We start from the raw sequence: 18,481 nt of genomic DNA on the forward strand, positions 1-18,481 counted from the left end.
GAATACGAATGAATACACCAACATGCAGGATTCTGTTTCTATATTTATGATTCATTTTCGTACATAAAAAATTTTATTCTAACAATAAGTACACATGTAATATATGTTACAAGTATCGAATATATTTTCAATACTTCATTTATCAGGTAAAAGGAACAAACTACGAATGTATAGTATGAATTATTTTTAATTAAAACGTTTAAGAGTATTTGTTGACAATACTTTTTATAGACATTATTAAAAAGTTGCCATGTATGCAACTGACATTCTGTGTCTTTATCCATGGAACTATAATTTTCTCTCTTATGAGCAATACTTGAAAATCATCGAAAATGTATGAAAACATTCAGATATTATGTAGCTCTATAGAGGAGTACAAGTTTTGGTTCTACAATTACTTTTGGACAAATGGCATTTCATTACGTCATACCTAAGCCATTGCTCGAAAATCAACTATAAAAACTTATTGTAAATCAGTCGGTTTTTATCAAACATCTGCTCCTACCAAATCACAATAGTTATTTAAAAACGAATTGCAGGACGTTCCAATTCATGAAAATTTTTAATTCATTAAACACACTTATATCTCGAAACATATTAATGGTTACCCTGAGACGCAAGAATGTTATATGTGTTGATACTTTTAACGAGTTCCCACATTTCGTTGTACATAACGACAAAAGTAATAATAATTGCTTTTGAAATATTGTGATACATAATATTATTAGAAAATGGAGGACCTTTGATAAATGCTTAAGTTAGGAAATTAAAGACTATTTTTTATAAAGATATTATGACACTACGGTTATGCCTCTTACACGCCTTATATCATAATCGTTTTTGTAGATTACAGTATTAGTGATCGTTCACTGCATAATATGTACAGTATATGTATCAATGCTAAATACTTTGTTCGTTTAATTGTTTTATGTAAAAGAAATTATTCTTTTCCAAAAGAAAAACATTGTACATTAAGAATGGTATAAAGGTGGAACAAAGTACTGAACACTGTACAAAACTTAATGCTATTATAAATAGGTATACGTACAATAAAGTACGTTTGTCTATATTGTACCCAAGCGAGTCCCGTAATCATTTGAACAAACATTTAGAATGAACTTTTGTTAGGATACTAGTTTAGTATTAACATATATTACTTAATACCTAATGTATCCGTACAACATTCACGCATATATAGGGACGTCGCCCAAAGTATAAGAGCTCCTGTGGTTTCTTTTTACTTATATATGTTGATAAAGGTAAAATTATAAAGTATCGCATATGTGGAATGTCTGAAGTATATAAAACGCTAAAGAAATTCATCACATAATTTAAGAATTAATAAGATGGACGTTGTGCGGATTTCTAGTGCATAATTCACAGATTAAATACAATAATACAAACGTTGTTACGATTAAAAGGAAGAAAAGTTTTAATACAAATATGCTAGCATGATAGAAATTCATTAACACTTCATTTGATTCGCTAATTTTAGAGGATTTGCTAATTATGTAAAATATAAACTGAGCAAATTTAGACGGAATAAATATAGATAAATGAAATTATTTTATGATTTGATCAATCTACAGTGAAATTTAACACAGTAACACATACTGTATTGGCAATTACAAATTCGTTGATATTTCATGATGTACATATAGTAAAGGACAGTCACTTCTCTTCTAACAATAGTTACACTCTAGGACTCTATTTTACTAATATTTATATTATTCCTTATGAAAAGTTGTTACACAATTGATAGTAAAAATAAATACAGAAACGATATATTCTAGTAACATGAAACTTATGTTTCTCTACAAAACTATACTTACAATTATAAAAAAATGTTAGCTAATTAAATTTTTATTACAATTTATCTAAATGGCTTGAATTTTATACATACATATCGCATGCATACATCTGGCATAGTAGGCATGCTTTTACATTCATACACATTCTCTTCCTCGAAATATATTTATTGTTATTTTATAAATAATAGCTAGTACAAATACTATAAGAACAGCATGAATGTGAACCAACTTGAATATAAAGTTATAAATAAATGCAAAAATCTGAAGTTAAAAAATTTATAAATAATAAAATTTAAAAATTTCGGATATGAAGAAGTCCGATTGAGAACATTTAGAACTGTGTGTGTGACTGTTTATATGTACTAGAGAATTAAATACAGACGGAAGAAGTAAAAATTACGATCACTGGAATATCGTACACAAAATTTGAATATGTCACCGACTTTTTGTGCAAAGTTATTGAATTTTATATGGGACATAAGTACATTAATGTACGCACAAACTATTTTTTTCGTGCAGCTTTTTCTGCTTTTCGTCGCATTCGTTCTATTTCTTTCCTCTCCTTGCGTTCCCGATCTGCTTGTGCTCTAAGTTCTTTCAATTTGCGTTTCAAATGGGATTTTTCATCTCCACAAATGCCAAAAGCTTTGAGATCACGAGACTCAAGTCGTAAAAGGTTTCCACCATTAATTCCAGTTTCCAAAAAGCGCGGCGCATAACGTTCCAAACCAATTCCTGATAACCACTGACAAACCTAATACCAATTTTCAAATTACAAATTCAATATTTTACAATAAATCTATAGTCTTTAGTAAAAACATTTCTTTAAATAGATATATACTTACTTGTTCTTTGGACCAATCGGTAACTGGTGCATTCTGCCAGAAGTGAGACTTCTTGTCACCTAAACCAAAGTCGCTTGGATGAGGAGGCAACCAAACTTCACTCGTATCTAAATTCATAATATTTACACACGGGAGGGGTAAAATTATGAGAAACAAAGTATATAAAAGAAAAAAAGAAGGGATCAAGAATCAATCATTCACTGCTTGCATCGTGTTACGAATACCAAAAATACCTGTTTTAGACGGACTAGGGTCAACAGCAGGTGGGCTCACTGATCCACCAGAAGACAGACTAGAAGGTGAACTACCTGGATGATGCCAAGGTGTGGAACCACTACCAATTAAATTTGATGAAGGGATGGTGGCCTTTTTTACTGTACAGATAAACAAGTCATTATACAAAAAAGGAGCTACTATCTTTGAGACACTCTTTTTTAGGTACATGATAAGATACATTACCTCTTTGATTAGCCTCGCTTACAGCTTGTCGTATTTCTTCTACTAAATGATGAGTAACTAAAGCTGGATCGCTAGAATGTGGATTATTTAAGTCACTAAAATCCCCAGAACTTTCTCTTGATGAAGACATGTCGTTTCCACCAAGTCGTCTCTCTCTTTCTGCTAAAACTTGTTTTAACTGTTCTGCAAATGATGCTGGTGGCCCGGTTAGATCTATGTATAAAGAATCAATAAGAATTGTATATTTAAAATTTTACAAAGATTGCATATAAAGAGAATAACAGAAAAACTACTTTTTTGAGATTGTGGCCAACTTTGTTCTGTCATAGCTCTGACTTGTGAACTAATAGTGCTATGTTGTCGAATTGCTGTCGGATGTGTAGGTTCCACGTGTTTACTTTTCAATGAACTAATTGAAGAACTACTGGAATAGGAACTCAAATTTGATTGCTTTGATGTTAAGTCATTTGGCGATCTGCTGCTTGTGTCCTGAGAAAGTAATTTAGAAGATGAATCCTCATCAGTATTGTCACCTGATTCGTCCAAACCATAATCCTGAAATATAAAATGATTAAATAAACATTTTGTTCCCGAATTTAGTAATTGTGACTATATACTTACAGAACTGCTGTTGCTAAGGCCACCAGAACGTTTAGGAAGTTGTCGATTTGCAAGTCCTCCTCTACTGGCAAGTTCAGCTTTACTTTTCCCAGCAGAATTATCAAGAAGTCGATGTGCAGGTACTGCTCGATCTAACTCTTCTTTGACTGGCAATGGGAGCGGTAGTTTTCTTTCGACCGTCGCTGTTTTATCACCATCATCCGGACTACTCAAATCTGATGTTTCAGTATCTGAAAGTTGACAACTAGTTGATGAGGGAGGAGGAGGTAATTGACGTCGCGATAACTGTGGCGTAACAATCCTAGCCGTAGTTCCATCATAAGGCAATCTCACTGGTAATCCAAACCTTCTTTGTGTTTCTGTTAATTCTACTTCCAATGTGATTACCTATAATTATTTATAATTAATTTTTTGCTACATATATATTGGTTTAATTTCTTTTACGATAACTGATAACATACCCTATCTTTCAAACTTTTAACAAGAGCGTTATATTCCGTATCTTTCTCTTGTAGTAACTGTTGGTAAAATTCATCTCTAGCAGCAATATCTGTGCGTAATTCGCGAGCTGCTCTCCTAGCTCGGGCATATTTTTGTTGTAAAGCAGCATTTTGTGCTGTTGCCTGAGAAAGCATTTCTCGCGCCGCTATTAAATCCTGTCTAGCAGTACCCAAGGCTCTTTCAGATTCATGAAGTCGTAAACCAGATTCACGCAATTTTGCTGCATATTCTTCACTGCCAGCTCCACTGTTTTCTAAGTCTACAAGCTATAAATAAAACATTTCAAGTAAATTTTTTTACAAAATACATTTATTAAATAATTTATATACAAAATACATGTATAGATTAATATTCCTTTAGTAAACCGTTTTATAATCCTTTATGTTAATTATGATAGCAAATCAAAACGTAGAAGCTATATGAAATGGTAAAAACTGAACAAACTCATAAAAATACACACTAAGCTACACACAAATTGATAAGTATAAGCATGTGACATACAAGCAAAGTGCATCAACAGACAAGAATGACATAAAATTGTTTATCTTATGACATTACCTTAGCTTTGAGTTTTTCCACCTCTCCATCTGCTAATGCTAGTTTATACTGACTCTGCAAGCAGTGAACAACGAACACAGTGCATAAGCAACACCAAAATATATTCACGCTTATAAAACCTATGAGGAAGTGCTTATGGTGTATATAAGATAGCAATATAAACAACATATATACATATATGTACAATAGATTATAATGCACATGTTCATACAAATTTATATATTGCATTCTATACAGCAATATTTTACATAAAATTGATAAAAACAAACACAAAACTGAATATTTTGTGCAATAATAAAATAATACAAAATATAGTTTGATATAAAAATTATAAAATTTCTAATTTAAATTATCTTTTAAAGGCAATGAGACCATGATATGTATTTCTCATTAACTATATGCTTGAAGAGAATATAAAAAAACTTATAGATGAAAGCTATTATAACTAAATTATTATACACATAAAATAATGCAAATTACATATGTTTTATACTACGTATTTCTTTTCTTATTAACAAAAAAATAATACCTCTTGTAAAAGCAGTCTTAAACTGTCAACATCGTTCTGTGTTGTAGCAGATGTATGTGGTGGCATTGATGAACTGATGATAGGGGATCTACTCCGACCGGAAGAAGATAAATAATTTTCTATGGGACTTTGAGGAGGTTCCCCTTCTGAACATGATGACATGGCTGGAGAACCTGGTATTCCTCCCATTCCTCCGACAGAAATGTCTTCACTACCTCGTTGGCTATCGGGTGAAGTATCCGAAAAATTAAGTTTTCTGTAGAAATTTACTTATTTTAAAATCTCTTAGATAACTTTATGAAGTTTTTAATTGGTTGAAAATTGATTTCCCTCAGAACTTCAAGAGGCCTCGAGCTGTCATTGAAGTGGCCGCAATTTTCGTCATAAACATTAGCGAGCAAGGATAAGCCATCATTGGGAAATCATTTTTAAAGAATATAAAAATTTGTTGGTTGTAAATTAATTGATTGATACCTTGCAGAATTGGCTTGTTGTTCTCTTTCTTTATCTGCTTGGAGGCTTTGTCGAATTAACATAGCTACTTCCGAATTTGGATCACGTTCTCTACCAATTACAAAACGTACAAGACCTGAAGTATTACGAAGGACACTAGCTGCATATGCTTGTGTTACTCCAACTAGAGATTTCCCGTCTACTTCAACGATTTGATCGTTTACTTGTATTCTGCCTTCTCGAGCAGCTGCGCCTTTCTCTGTGATTGTTTTGACAAATATACCTAATTTTTCTAGACCTGCATCCGCACCGACACCCATTCCAATAATACTTAAACCAAGACCTTCTGGTCCTTTCATAAGTTCCACTGGAAATACCTAATAAATTTGTTGCTTGTGTTACATGTATATACAAAATAAAACACGCACCATCGTTCAATATTGATTTTAAACAATATTACCTCCATTTTTTCAACTCGCTTCTCAAGTTCATACTCTGCACTGGCAGCAACGGGATCTACATCCTCGTTTCGTCGATCGTACTCATTTACTGAATGTGTTGAATAAACTCTCATTGGTTTCGTATCGAATGAAACTTTAGACATTTTTTTAATTGGTATATTTGTTGGATAATCATCTTTTTCGTCATCTGATTCTGGTATCCCTGCAACTTCCATCCAAAAATGACCATCCTCAAAATAGTGTACACCATTTTCCACCAATACCTAAATAAACATAATACTTAATTATGACTTATTCTTAAATTATATTTAATAAACATATGTTTCATCTATGATCTTACTACTTTGCCGGGTGTCGGTGGAACATATTCGTCTTGATGTTCTGTTTCTGTATCATCGTTAATTTCGTAAGTATCGTTTAAGCTATTAACGGAACCAAGTAAACCACTTTCACTACCCGTTACAGAACCCACTTGACTCTCCGTCAACGAGTCTATTGTTAAATCGCTACGTGATCTATGGGACAAACTAAAAAGTCATAAAAATTTAGTATTTTTTAATGAAAAATCGTTATAATTTTATACTAAATCATGTCACTGCGTGCTATTAATAAAAGTAACTAAAATCAATACATAGCATTAGCTGCAAAATAGTTTTATAAAACATAAAAAACATAAAAGACCAAACTGATTCACCTATAATCATTAGTGGTGCTATTTATAAGACTGGTATCAGGAGCAGACAAGACATCAGAAAGCCAATCTGGTGTATTATCTTGATCATCCCTTTCCCTCTCTTTGTCCATTTCTCTATTTTTATCAATAGAATTTTCTTCACTTACAACTTCAGCATGCGTAGTTGGTGATAATAATCTTGCTATCTCTTGAGCTTCCTCATCCGACAATAAAGCTGATCCTTGTCTAATTGAGTATTCATATGATTCACGATGCTTTTTTTATAATTTAATATCATGATCAATGAACTAAACATTTAACCAGACAATAATAATTAACTCACCTTATCTTTTTTTCTAGAATGCTGTGTTTCGTCCCAGAACATTATAAGTTTGTTTGAAGTCACATTCAAATAAACATGAATAGAAGAAAATATTAGAATTCAAAATAAGGAAATAAAAGTTATTAAGCTGTTTGCAAGTTGCTATGAAATTATTTGCCATATAACTAGAATTATCATAATGGTAAAATACAGAGACGTATTTAAAGAAATCTATATTGAAATTTTAGTGCACATAATTTTAATACATTCATTATTATATACAATTTTGTATATAGTTGTAATTATTTATTCAAGTAACTTACCGAGAACTTAGCAGGTTTTCTGCTTCATCAGCTGTCATAGTATCTGGTGTTACAGGAATTTGATTTGTAATAGCTTTAGAAAGATTTTCTGTAGCAGTATTAGAATCATTCTGTTCCATGACATGTTTCACATCCATTGCTGGTGTATGTTCCAGATTTGTAACAGTTTTAGTATCACTGGAATCACTATCATCATGAACACTATTTTCAGATACAATATGTTCATTTAGTTGTTTCTTTTCTATATGTTGCTGTGTTACAATAGCAGGTGATACATTTTGAGGTATATTAATTTGTTGAACTGTACTCGTAGAAGTATTTTCTTGCAACCTCAACTTTGCTAGTTCAGCTTTTTGTTTCTCTTGTTCCCATGTTGTTTGTGGTTGATCTAATTGTTCTATACTTCTATTTAGAATATTGCTTATTGTTTGGGAATTGGATTTAGATGATGATACTGTATCTCCTGCTAATGTTATGAATTCTTTTTTATTCGTTTTTGACATAAATTTGTGCGTATTTTCTGAATGTGCAGCATCATCTAATTCTGCTTCTTTGTTAATTGATTTTTCTGGTGAATTATCAGCACTCTGAACACTTGGAACTATTGAGCATTGATTTGTGTTTAAATAATCTTTTTCTATTTGATCTACTTTATTATCCACTTCGACGAAACTTGACCGTTTTCCAGATACTTCTTCTTTATTTTTTGCTAGTTTTTCTCGTACAGAGATCTTAATTTGATCATTTTTGGCATTAGATACTGTTTTCTGACATACTGTTTCAGAAAATGTATGCCTTTCATTGGCAATATTTGATTTTGATTTATTATCTAAGACTACATTTTGATTTCCTTCTGTAATCGCTGAATTTATTCGTACATGATCTTGATTACTATCTTGAGATATCTTATTATGGCAACCTTTTGTTGAATCAGTTTTTATTAAAGCATTTTCTTCTACATTTGTGTTTACTTGTGGCTTAACTTCATCGTTTTGGGTAGAAACTTCTTGATTTTGTTGCACTTTCTTTACATATGGCGAAGGTATTGGTATATCCTTATGTTCTAAAGGTGGGTATTCTTGATCTGAACTAACAACGGATGGTGGTCGTTGTCCCAAACCAGCAGCTTGAAGATCGACGCGTACATGAGATCGCCGAATAACTGTCGTAGTATCTGGTTCATTGAATTTTGAATTTTTTTCTAAACTATCCTTTTCAGCAATGGATTCTGTATATGCTGCAGGCTTTTCTTGTTCTTCATGTTGCAAATCATAACTGTTACGTCCTTAAATATCAAAATATCATTTATTGTTATTTATAATAAAAAATTTACATGCTATGCGTAAATATATGTATATCATCAATTTATAAGAGAAGATGTGAAATACCTCGGCAATCAATGCAAAGTAGTCGTAGACACATGGTACTTGTATTTCTTTTATGTATAAAATAGTAAACAATTTATAGAATTGTAAAGTCACATGCACAATAAAAACACTGGGATTAACGTTTTTTAAACTACAACCATAACTTTGAATGTTTCAAAATTTCTCATAACATATAATGTTTGATAAAAATGTGTTGGATATGATGGATAAAATGACACACATATTTTACATAAAGGATTCAGGAAATATTTAAAAGAAAAAGCAATTTTGTAATATAAAATTGAAATTACTATTTCTAAAAATTTTTCTAAGAAATATTTTTAAAAACACATTGCAAAAAATTTAACATATTACACAAAAGATAATTTATGCATCACTTATCTTTATGAAAAGTGGATTTACACTTTTCATAAAGTAGTTACCATAAAAATTATATTAATTTTCAATACAGATTTTTTATAAGCACTGGTAAACAAATTATTAAAATTTGTGAAGTACTTCTCTGAAATAAATGGTGTGAAGTAGAACCAGACAGAAGCAGAACAGAATACACAGATTTCTATAAATAATACTGTTGAACCAGTAGGAGGAACTAAGATCAAGAAGAGAAGGAGAGGGAAGAGAGGGAGAACTTCCTTCTACACTGTTACTTTTTAGTATTTTGGCACATAGCCATAATAAAATTGCAAAATTTAGATATATTGTAAGATAATTGTTTTATAGTAATTAATAAAATATAAAGTTCACTTATTAAAATATAAAATTTAGTTAAATTTATGTTTATACATATGTATAAAATGTATTTCCTATTATATATGTTTGTATAGGTATGAATTGTGTTATTGTATACGTATGAATCGAATTATTCACATATACTATACCAGCTTGAAATTTTTCTGACATTTCCTTATCTGCCTTCTCCTCTTTACTATCCTTGGAAGGGGAGCTAGGGGAGCTCATACTAGAAGATGCACTATCCGTACCTCCAGAAGGTGGTCTCAATTCCGGATCTGGAGATTTTGACGACTCTATTTTCTTTTCTTCTGTCAGATTATCTTTCTTCCTTACAGTATTTATACATGGTCTGGCCCAATCTGGTCGTGGATCAGGTCTTACAACTTCATTTTTGGTTTCTGTATCTTCCCTGGCACATTTTAAATCAGTTGCTTTCTTTAAAATTTCATCGTTTTTGGCTAACCATTCATTTCTCCACTCAGAAGTTTTAGGTGGCGAACGTATAACATTTGAAGGATAATTTAAATATTCAGGAGCATCAAGAAGGTCATTATCTTTCCTCGTTTTACTTTCCATTGACATACTAACAATATTTTCTATTGACATACTTCGTGTTGGACTAGACATATCAGAATTTCTTTCATAAGAGGAAATATGTGATTTTGTTTGTGAATAAATATCGATACTTGAACTTGCAAGAGTATTTTTAAGAGGTAATGCACAACTTTCAGAACTGTTTCTCGAATGATGCACTGAAGTATTTTTCGATGTATCTGTATTTCGTGAATGCAATTTAGCTGCAGTATTCTTTTGCACTACTGCATATTCTGGGATGAACGCATCTTGTGTTTTCTCTACTGTAGGATTTTTTGAAATTTCCCGTTGTTCTTGATTTCTTTGGAAATGTTTATTTTGTACATTTATATTTTTTTGTACAACTGCATATTCAGGTATAGTCGGTGAAGTATCAAAATATTTATTTATGGTAGCATATTCTGGACTACTAGGAATATCTGGTGGAGATATTGCAGCAATACTAGCTGGTCTCTCTTTCTTTGCATTTGAAGTAGAAGAGTTTCTTGTTGGTGGTAATGGTGGAGGTGGTGATATGGCTGACGATCTAACAGAACAAAAGCTTGCAGATCTTGTAGCTGGGTTAGCAGAAATGTCTGATGATCTTTTTGACTCAATATCAGTACTTGCAGCATTTTGTACATGTCCTACAGAAGTAGCTTCAACATTCACTTTATTTGCACTCTGATTTAAAGAACTTTGAACCAAAGATCTATTTGGATCTGAATTATATCTACTTGGTCTTGTTTTTGAAAAGTGACTAGTCCAATTTTTTTGTTTTTCAATTAATTCTTTTGAGTTTAATCTCCTCTCTGGTTTCTCTGGTTTCTCTGGCCGATCATCCAAACGATTTTCCTTGCCATAATTTTTGTCAAACTTCCCAAATCCTGCTCGTGATTTATGTTTATCTGGTACATTATCCAAACCATGATTATGACCATTTTCAAAATGTCTTTCAGCATTCAAAGCTGGTACACTTGCACTCCAATTGCTCAAATGATCTCTGGTTCCTGGAGGTGATGGTGATCTAGGACGTGGTGATCGAGCTGGAGATGTACAACCTGAACCAGAATTTGCAGAGCTAGAACGTGATCTCAAACCATGTAAATTACTAGGTTTTGTAATCCTGTCCACCCTACACAGAAAATATACTCTGAAGATAACTGAATAGTATATTATATATTTTATACATTTATTTCCTATTTGCTATTATATACTTACGGTTTATTTGGTTTATTCTCCTCCCCAAGTTTTTCAAAAAGTGCACGTGCATTATTAAAACGGGCTACATGACTCTCAGTCCTAACAACTGTAACTTGTGTAGGAGATTCTTTTAAAGGCACAGCTGGTTCCTTGAAACCATCTGATAGAATATTATTTGTTCTATGGCTTAGATTATCCAATTGTGGTTTTGATTGAAAGATATTTGCAATGGCTGAAACCTTTGAGCCACCAACTCGTTTCTTTTCTTCCACTGTTGCCATGATGTATTTCTCCTAACAGAAAAATGATGTAAAATATTGTGTAATATACATAACACTCATGAACTGTTTCAATAATTTAAATTCAATAAGTCTCTGTAAGACTAATAAGTTTTGAAAAAATGGATATACATTATATGTTATTACTACCTGCACCTCTTGTATATAAAAGTGATGAATTTTACAATTTGATGTATTTCAGCCCATTGTCATTCATATATTTTTTATATTTATCATGTTTTTAATGATCTGAAAAAAAAACATATTATACTAATAGGTGTAACATGAAAGTAATTGATTGTACATGATTTAACCCATGAATAAATTTGATACATTATATTTATTTATAAAATTATTTTGTCTGAATTTTAGTGTCTCATAATTGTTTATGCAGGTCATTCATTTATCAACTCTCAAGACATGTCTTTGAAGTGCAGAGCATATTCTTTGATAACATTAGTGGAACATTTTATTATGTTACATATTAGATATATTTACTGTGATTGTCTGAAATGATTTAAGTTAGACTTAAATGGAAGGCATAGCATAAAGAGGTGGGGTCTTGTCTGGGCTTCACCCTCCTCCTATTGCCATAGCACACCATGCTCCTGCAATCAATACTTGAATCCTTTCTCTGTAGTTGAAGTATGAAAAGTGGAAGCATGCACATGTTATATTCTTATATTATGTACAGTGCATATAATATATACATCTTTGTAATAATAGGTTAAAGTTAAATGTAGCTTAAAATAAATAATAAAGCTACTGTAGCAAACTTTTTTTCATTTATATAATCTTTTCTATAATATTTTATGTACAATACTTAAAAAAATTATCTTTACTATTTATTCTTCCAATATTTGCTTAATTAAATATAAGTAAATTTAATAAAAAAAATTATGATCTAACTGTAATAAATTAATCACAAAATATATAGTGTCATTAACTATTAATAAAAAATATTTATAAAAAATTATATGGTAATGTTTATTTATTCTCTATCATCTTTTTTATAATATGAATCTGTTATACCTAAACAATTATGTTATATATATTAAAAAAAAGAAAAATAATATAATACTTTATAATTAAAAGAGTTTGCTAATATTATTAAAAGTTATATTGATTATCAGATAATTCATATTCATCAGATAATACAAACATCTATTAACAATAATATAAAATGTTATTGTGAATGAATTATAGAAATAGAAGCAAATTTGCAAATTTTAATTCAATAATTAAGTTAACAAAATTTGTATACTAGCTTTATTTAAGTATGAGTTTTTTTGTATGAGTTTTTATTAAATGTTTTAACATGAATGAATTTGCTTGAATTTTTGTTGAGTTCCTCACTTTTCATTTACATACCTAAATAAAGAAAATAAAAATATTTGTGTCATATCACAAATTTTTCAATAATAATTATTACAACAACGTATTCACCTTAAGCTTGAAAATAAACACTAGTAGTAAACGGAACTTTAAATATTATTAAAAAAAAATAAATATATGTTTAAGAGAGAAAAGGAGTTACTCATAGTAATTCTGCACGTGTAAAATTTAAAATGTATCTATAGATGTTATAAAATGTGAATAATTCAGTATGAGTAATCAAACAATATTTACAAAAATTCAAGTAAACGTACGTTGTATTTCGCCATTATAAGCTGCCAGACCAGCGAATTTGAGCCTTGTAAAAAATTTACAATAGTAGTTATCATTGAAAAATTTTTTTAATACACAATTTTTTGAATAACTTTCAATTTATAATAAAGTAATATACTCGCAATCAAATCAAATTACTTTTAAATAAAGTATGACAAATTGTTTATAGAAAGTATAAACTAACCAGAGGTGTCACCATGTGCACGAAACCATTTTCCTTTATAAGATGTATTTTCAGTGTTTTCTATCTTCTTTTTTCTAGTGGCACGGCTTTTTTCTCACATGTGCAAACACGATCGTAAGAATATTGTTTTATCAAATTCTAGGTAAATATGATAAGACTTAACTGTCGACTTTGTCAAGATTGCTTATATTCGTGACAGACGCTTATTCCCAAAAATTTTTTTATTCTCTCATATACAATAATACTTGCACAATAATGATAAACGCGTGAACCGATGTATTACTTTTAATTCTAGTTCCTAAATAGTCACTACTTATTTCTGGCAATGAATTATGATTAATTTTACATCGCGATACACTTTCACAACCGGCTGTAATCTACCCGTGTCAACAACCCGTGAAAAATGATCCAAGATGGTCGTTATCTCTTTTTAAAGATGGCGACCATGAATGATGCTAGGGATTTTAATTCTAACAAATTTTATGCGGAGAAAGATGTTTTATCCCCTTTCTATGTGTTTTTTACATTTTATATTTAAATACATCTTGATTTAAGTAATAAATTTAAATGAATGATCTGCAATAAATCAGTAAAATAAATCCTATCCTATAATGATAAGAAAATATATATAGTTTTGCATGTATTTAAGAAACTTTATCGTCGGACAAGATTCTATTATTTTCTATATTTAAGGAAGATAGTTTTTTCTATAGAAAATATGTAAGTTTGTAAATAATTTTCGAAATAAAATAGAAATAATAAAATAAAATTTCCTAAAATCCATGATAAATTTTCGGCTTGGATTTTCACCTATAATTCTTTCTATCGATCGTAATGAACACGTCATATAATGGACGCCATGGTTTATGCATTCGCGAGGAGATAATCAGCTATTGTGTTTTCTTGGAGAAAAACCCCAATTCCTTGTGGAAGTCTCCTGTGTATTTCGTGCAGAGAAATAATAGAAATAGTTGTTAAACGCATGGTAGTCATTGAGCATTCTTGCGTGAGGTGCGAAGTGTGTTAAGTGAAGAACGAGTGTGCACGTAAGTGTGTACGAGCTGCGTAAAGGTTTATAACATCAAGGACTTATGTTTGTAAAACGAACTTTTTTAATGAAATCAATGACGAAAAAGATGGTTTTGAGTATGTTTTGTGGTGCTGACGTTGCTATTAAGAATAATATTCACGACGAACTTTCCTAGGCATAGCCTTCGCGTTTTAAAAAAGACTGCATAGAGACGTCAAACGAGTATGATGTGTTATTATCTGAAATACAGAAAAACTCGAAGACTCCTCGCCTTCTCATATTAAATAGGCTAAAAAAGTACATTTTAGCAAGACTATCTACCTTACGATAAACTTTTGTATATAAAGTTTAAAAGAGATATTTGTGTTCCGTAGAGCAACAAGAATTGTGTCACTACACTCTGTTAAATTAAAGAAAGAAAATCTCTGCAACATTTAAAGCATGTTTATTTTTAACTTATACATGGACTTAAATGCTCATGAATTATTAAGAAAAAGGAGCTTTTCCTTTGCTGAACATTGTTTCTAGCAAAACAAAAACTTTAGCGGTATTAGATATAATCTATATCTACTTGAAGCAAGAAATGCTTGAAGTCTTGCAGTAATAGTAGATATATATTGAAAACTTCTATAAGACTTATAAATATTTTAATTAAACTGCATAAGGACAATTTTAATATTAAACATTTTGACAAATGGACTTTTTAATCTTTTACCACAGTGACTTAAATCGGATTTCATGTGCAATCTTCTGAACTTTTCTTCTCATATACTAAAAATGTTACTACATTATTTCCTACTACATAATTGTTATAAAATCTACAAGATCCATTCAAATATGATATTGTTCTTGGACAAGTATTATTGCATACTGGATATCCATCTAGTAAGCCCTTTTTTATATTTGCGTTTCAGAAAAGGTTTAAAGGCACCAGAACTGCATTGGCTCTCTCTTCATACAAGAAAACCCGAAAAATCCAGAAATACAAAGCCTGGATGACGGGACAAATGACAACATACTTTTGAGCAATAGTGAAAGTGATCAAATAAAAAGTGAAAATATGGACAATAATACAGATGGAGACAACTTAAATCTGAGCTGCGGGGAAAATGACATAGTAGATGAATTAAAAATTGCTGCAGATGAAACTTATGATACACGTAGTGAAGTTTCATCTAGTAGTTCAAATTCTGATTCTAGTCAACCAAGCATAAGCTCTGTTTCAACAAAATCTTCACGTGGAGATAATAAACGTAATCGAAAAAATAGGGGAAAGCGTGCTAGATCCAGAGACTCTAAATCTTCTAGCCCTGAAACAAAACGTGCAAGATCTAAGGAAAGCAAAGGAGTTACTAAGAGCTATGATTATGCAACAAAATTAAATTACTTGTTTAGAGATGCAAGGTTGGATATTTTTTAAAATACAAATCCTTTTTATATATATTTCTTTTTACAAAACTAATGTGTGAATTATAATTATGAACTAGTACTATCTGAAATTACTTATAAATATTTAGATAAGTATAATAATATAAAAATGCCAAGAACATGTCTTAAAGTTTTTTTTATCAGATTTTTCATCATCAAATCAAATAATGCTGAAAATGTCACACTATCAAAGGCTAAAGGAGTATGGAGTACATTACCCCAAAATGAAGCCAATTTAAATCAAGCTTATAGAGAATCCAGAAATGTTCTGCTTGTTTTTTCTGTAAAAGAATCAGGGAAGTTTGCTGGGTTTGCAAGATTAAGTACAGAATCTAGGAGAGATGGAGCACCAATTTCTTGGGTTTGTATATTTAATTTAAAAAATATATATATCTTTGAAAATTCTGTTACATGTTATTAGGAAGGAAGTTTATATAAATTTTAGGTACTACCACCTGGGTTGTCTGCAAAAGCTTTGGGTGGTGTATTTAAAGTTGATTGGATATGTAGAAAAGAATTACCATTTACAGCAACACTACATTTATATAATCCATGGAATGATGGTAAACAGGTGAAAATCGGACGTGACGGGCAGGAAATCGAACCAAGAGTTGCAGAAGAATTATGCCGATTATTTCCAGAAGATGAAGGTACATGAAAGTATACAATATTTTTCTGTGAGAAAAAGAATACAATTGTTATAACTTATAATAAATCTTTTAGGAATTGAAATGACCCCTATTTTGAGAAAATCTAAGGAAGCAGCAAAACATATTATGAAATCTCGTTCATATCGAGATAATAGACCTGTTAATAGCAGTCCTAGATTTTTACGCTCAAGGGGAGGCAGAGGACGTCGACTTTTCTTAACTTCACGATCTCGCTTAGCTTCATTAGCTAGAGGATCCCATTTAGTTGGTACTGAACATAGAGGATCAAGAGATCATCATCATCATCGGTATGCTACTTGGTTTAATCGAAGCGATTCTCCTTATTCCAAGTATGTACGTGTTTTGACATATGTCGTAAATTTAATATGTTATTTTTGATAGAAATGAATTTTATAGGGGATATGGTGGCACAGGATTGGGTGTAGCTGCTGCAGCTGAAGCATATGTTGCAGATTATATGCGTACTATGCAACACCAGTTGCCTCCTCTACCTCCTTATGCTGCACCTCATCCATATGACTCTTTACCTCCGCCGCCGCCACCACCTAGGTATTACGATGGTTTACCATTACCACCTGATTACAGTGCAGCGGCATCCGCACTTGAAAAACGTAGTTACGAAAGGAGTGTAGACGAATTCTTGTGGAGAACGGCAAGTCGACATAGTCGACACAGTGATCATCGATCCTCTCGTGATCATCATCATAGATATAGAGACCGTAGATAAGAAATTTTGAATATTATCTTCATTCACCTATTCTGTCATTTCTTCATTCATGCACATATAGTAAGGGTTTTTAAGGTACTGTGACACTTATAATCATGGCAATAGTAAATGTTTAATTATCATGTGACTATTTGTACTAATAATTCAGAAAGAAGTAATTTAAAGTTTTAATTGTATACATAAACATATTTACATATGTGAGTAATACTTCGTTTTTAACAGAATTGAAATATCCTCTGAGATGAAATAATGCGAAATTGTAAAAATAATTTAATCAATTTTTTCTTTTACATAATATATAATAAAAAAGCTGTAAAACTGATTCACAATTTACCAGCTCTTATGTTATATGCATTTAGTATCAATGAAACATAAGTTTTTTGATTAATAGTCCACTTAACTTACTTTCTAATTTTTACTACTTATTTTCTAATCTTTTCATTATATTCAATTTAAATATATATATATATATATATATACGTATATTTTTGTAATTTTTACATATGTTGATATATTTGAACTTTTTTACAAATAAAGATATTGAATTGTGAATCAACTAAATCATGATAAACAACTGCTTTTACATTATCTAATATGCGAATTTCTATAATCGAATTGTATCATTTTAATACAGACCACTGCCGCCGATAAAAATTTACTTTTCCAGCACTCCAAAATGATTAAAACGAATAAACTACTTAATATGAACTACAATCTTTTCACAAACAAAAATTTATGAAGATAATCAATAGCAGAAAAAAATATTTTGGTCATAATTAGCAATATGTATCACTCATAAACTGCATGTAATTATCACTATTAATTACAGAAACAGCCTAACATTATGAATATAAACTGATTTATATAGTATGTTTTTGACGTTATTTCGTAGTAAAGATTTAAAAAAAAATTAATTGATTTTGTCTCTTTTTCACCTTTTCAACAACATCACGTTCGATCTTTTCTTCATCATTATGTAGGAATAATGGAACTAAGAGATAAGTTTTATCTTTTATTCCACTTCCACAGGCAATTCATGG

General features: G+C 30.7%; 2 protein-coding genes across 13 annotated transcripts; one reads left to right on the forward strand and one right to left on the reverse strand.

The window, feature by feature from the left end:
* Positions 1 to 169: 169 nt before the first annotated feature.
* On the reverse strand, positions 170 to 14,000 carry Spn (protein phosphatase 1 regulatory subunit spinophilin). Of its 7 annotated transcripts, none has more exons than XM_072002717.1 (19): positions 13,586 to 14,000; positions 11,884 to 11,982; positions 11,474 to 11,748; positions 9,928 to 11,387; positions 7,557 to 8,841; positions 7,255 to 7,275; positions 6,933 to 7,157; positions 6,579 to 6,765; positions 6,238 to 6,501; positions 5,799 to 6,154; positions 5,325 to 5,580; positions 4,796 to 4,849; positions 4,198 to 4,503; positions 3,737 to 4,123; positions 3,409 to 3,670; positions 3,116 to 3,328; positions 2,890 to 3,030; positions 2,657 to 2,763; positions 170 to 2,565 (listed from the first exon to the last, which is right to left on the reverse strand). In XM_072002717.1, exons 3-19 carry the CDS (start codon positions 11,734 to 11,736, stop codon positions 2,314 to 2,316), a joined length of 6,039 nt encoding a protein of 2,012 aa, XP_071858818.1. In that variant the 5' UTR covers positions 11,737 to 11,748; positions 11,884 to 11,982; positions 13,586 to 14,000; the 3' UTR covers positions 170 to 2,313. The 7 variants fall into 7 exon arrangements, with proteins under 7 accessions (XP_071858818.1, XP_071858815.1, XP_071858816.1 ...); XM_072002714.1 differs by having other exon boundaries at positions 5,325 to 5,547; positions 9,826 to 11,387; XM_072002715.1 differs by having other exon boundaries at positions 2,657 to 2,715; positions 9,826 to 11,387.
* A 404-nt stretch (positions 14,001 to 14,404) lies between these two features.
* Positions 14,405 to 18,355, forward strand: Ythdc1 (YTH domain containing 1). Of its 6 annotated transcripts, none has more exons than XM_072002753.1 (6): positions 14,405 to 15,394; positions 15,530 to 16,019; positions 16,188 to 16,404; positions 16,489 to 16,693; positions 16,767 to 17,043; positions 17,111 to 18,355. In XM_072002753.1, exons 2-6 carry the CDS (start codon positions 15,676 to 15,678, stop codon positions 17,439 to 17,441), a joined length of 1,374 nt encoding a protein of 457 aa, XP_071858854.1. In that variant the 5' UTR covers positions 14,405 to 15,394; positions 15,530 to 15,675; the 3' UTR covers positions 17,442 to 18,355. The 6 variants fall into 6 exon arrangements, with proteins under 6 accessions (XP_071858854.1, XP_071858855.1, XP_071858856.1 ...); XM_072002754.1 differs by having other exon boundaries at positions 14,405 to 15,162; XM_072002755.1 differs by having other exon boundaries at positions 14,405 to 14,912.
* The last annotated feature ends 126 nt before the right edge of the window (positions 18,356 to 18,481 follow it).

This window comes from Bombus fervidus, chromosome 4, assembly GCF_041682495.2.
Source record: "Bombus fervidus isolate BK054 chromosome 4, iyBomFerv1, whole genome shotgun sequence".
Taxonomy (NCBI): domain Eukaryota; kingdom Metazoa; phylum Arthropoda; class Insecta; order Hymenoptera; family Apidae; genus Bombus; species Bombus fervidus.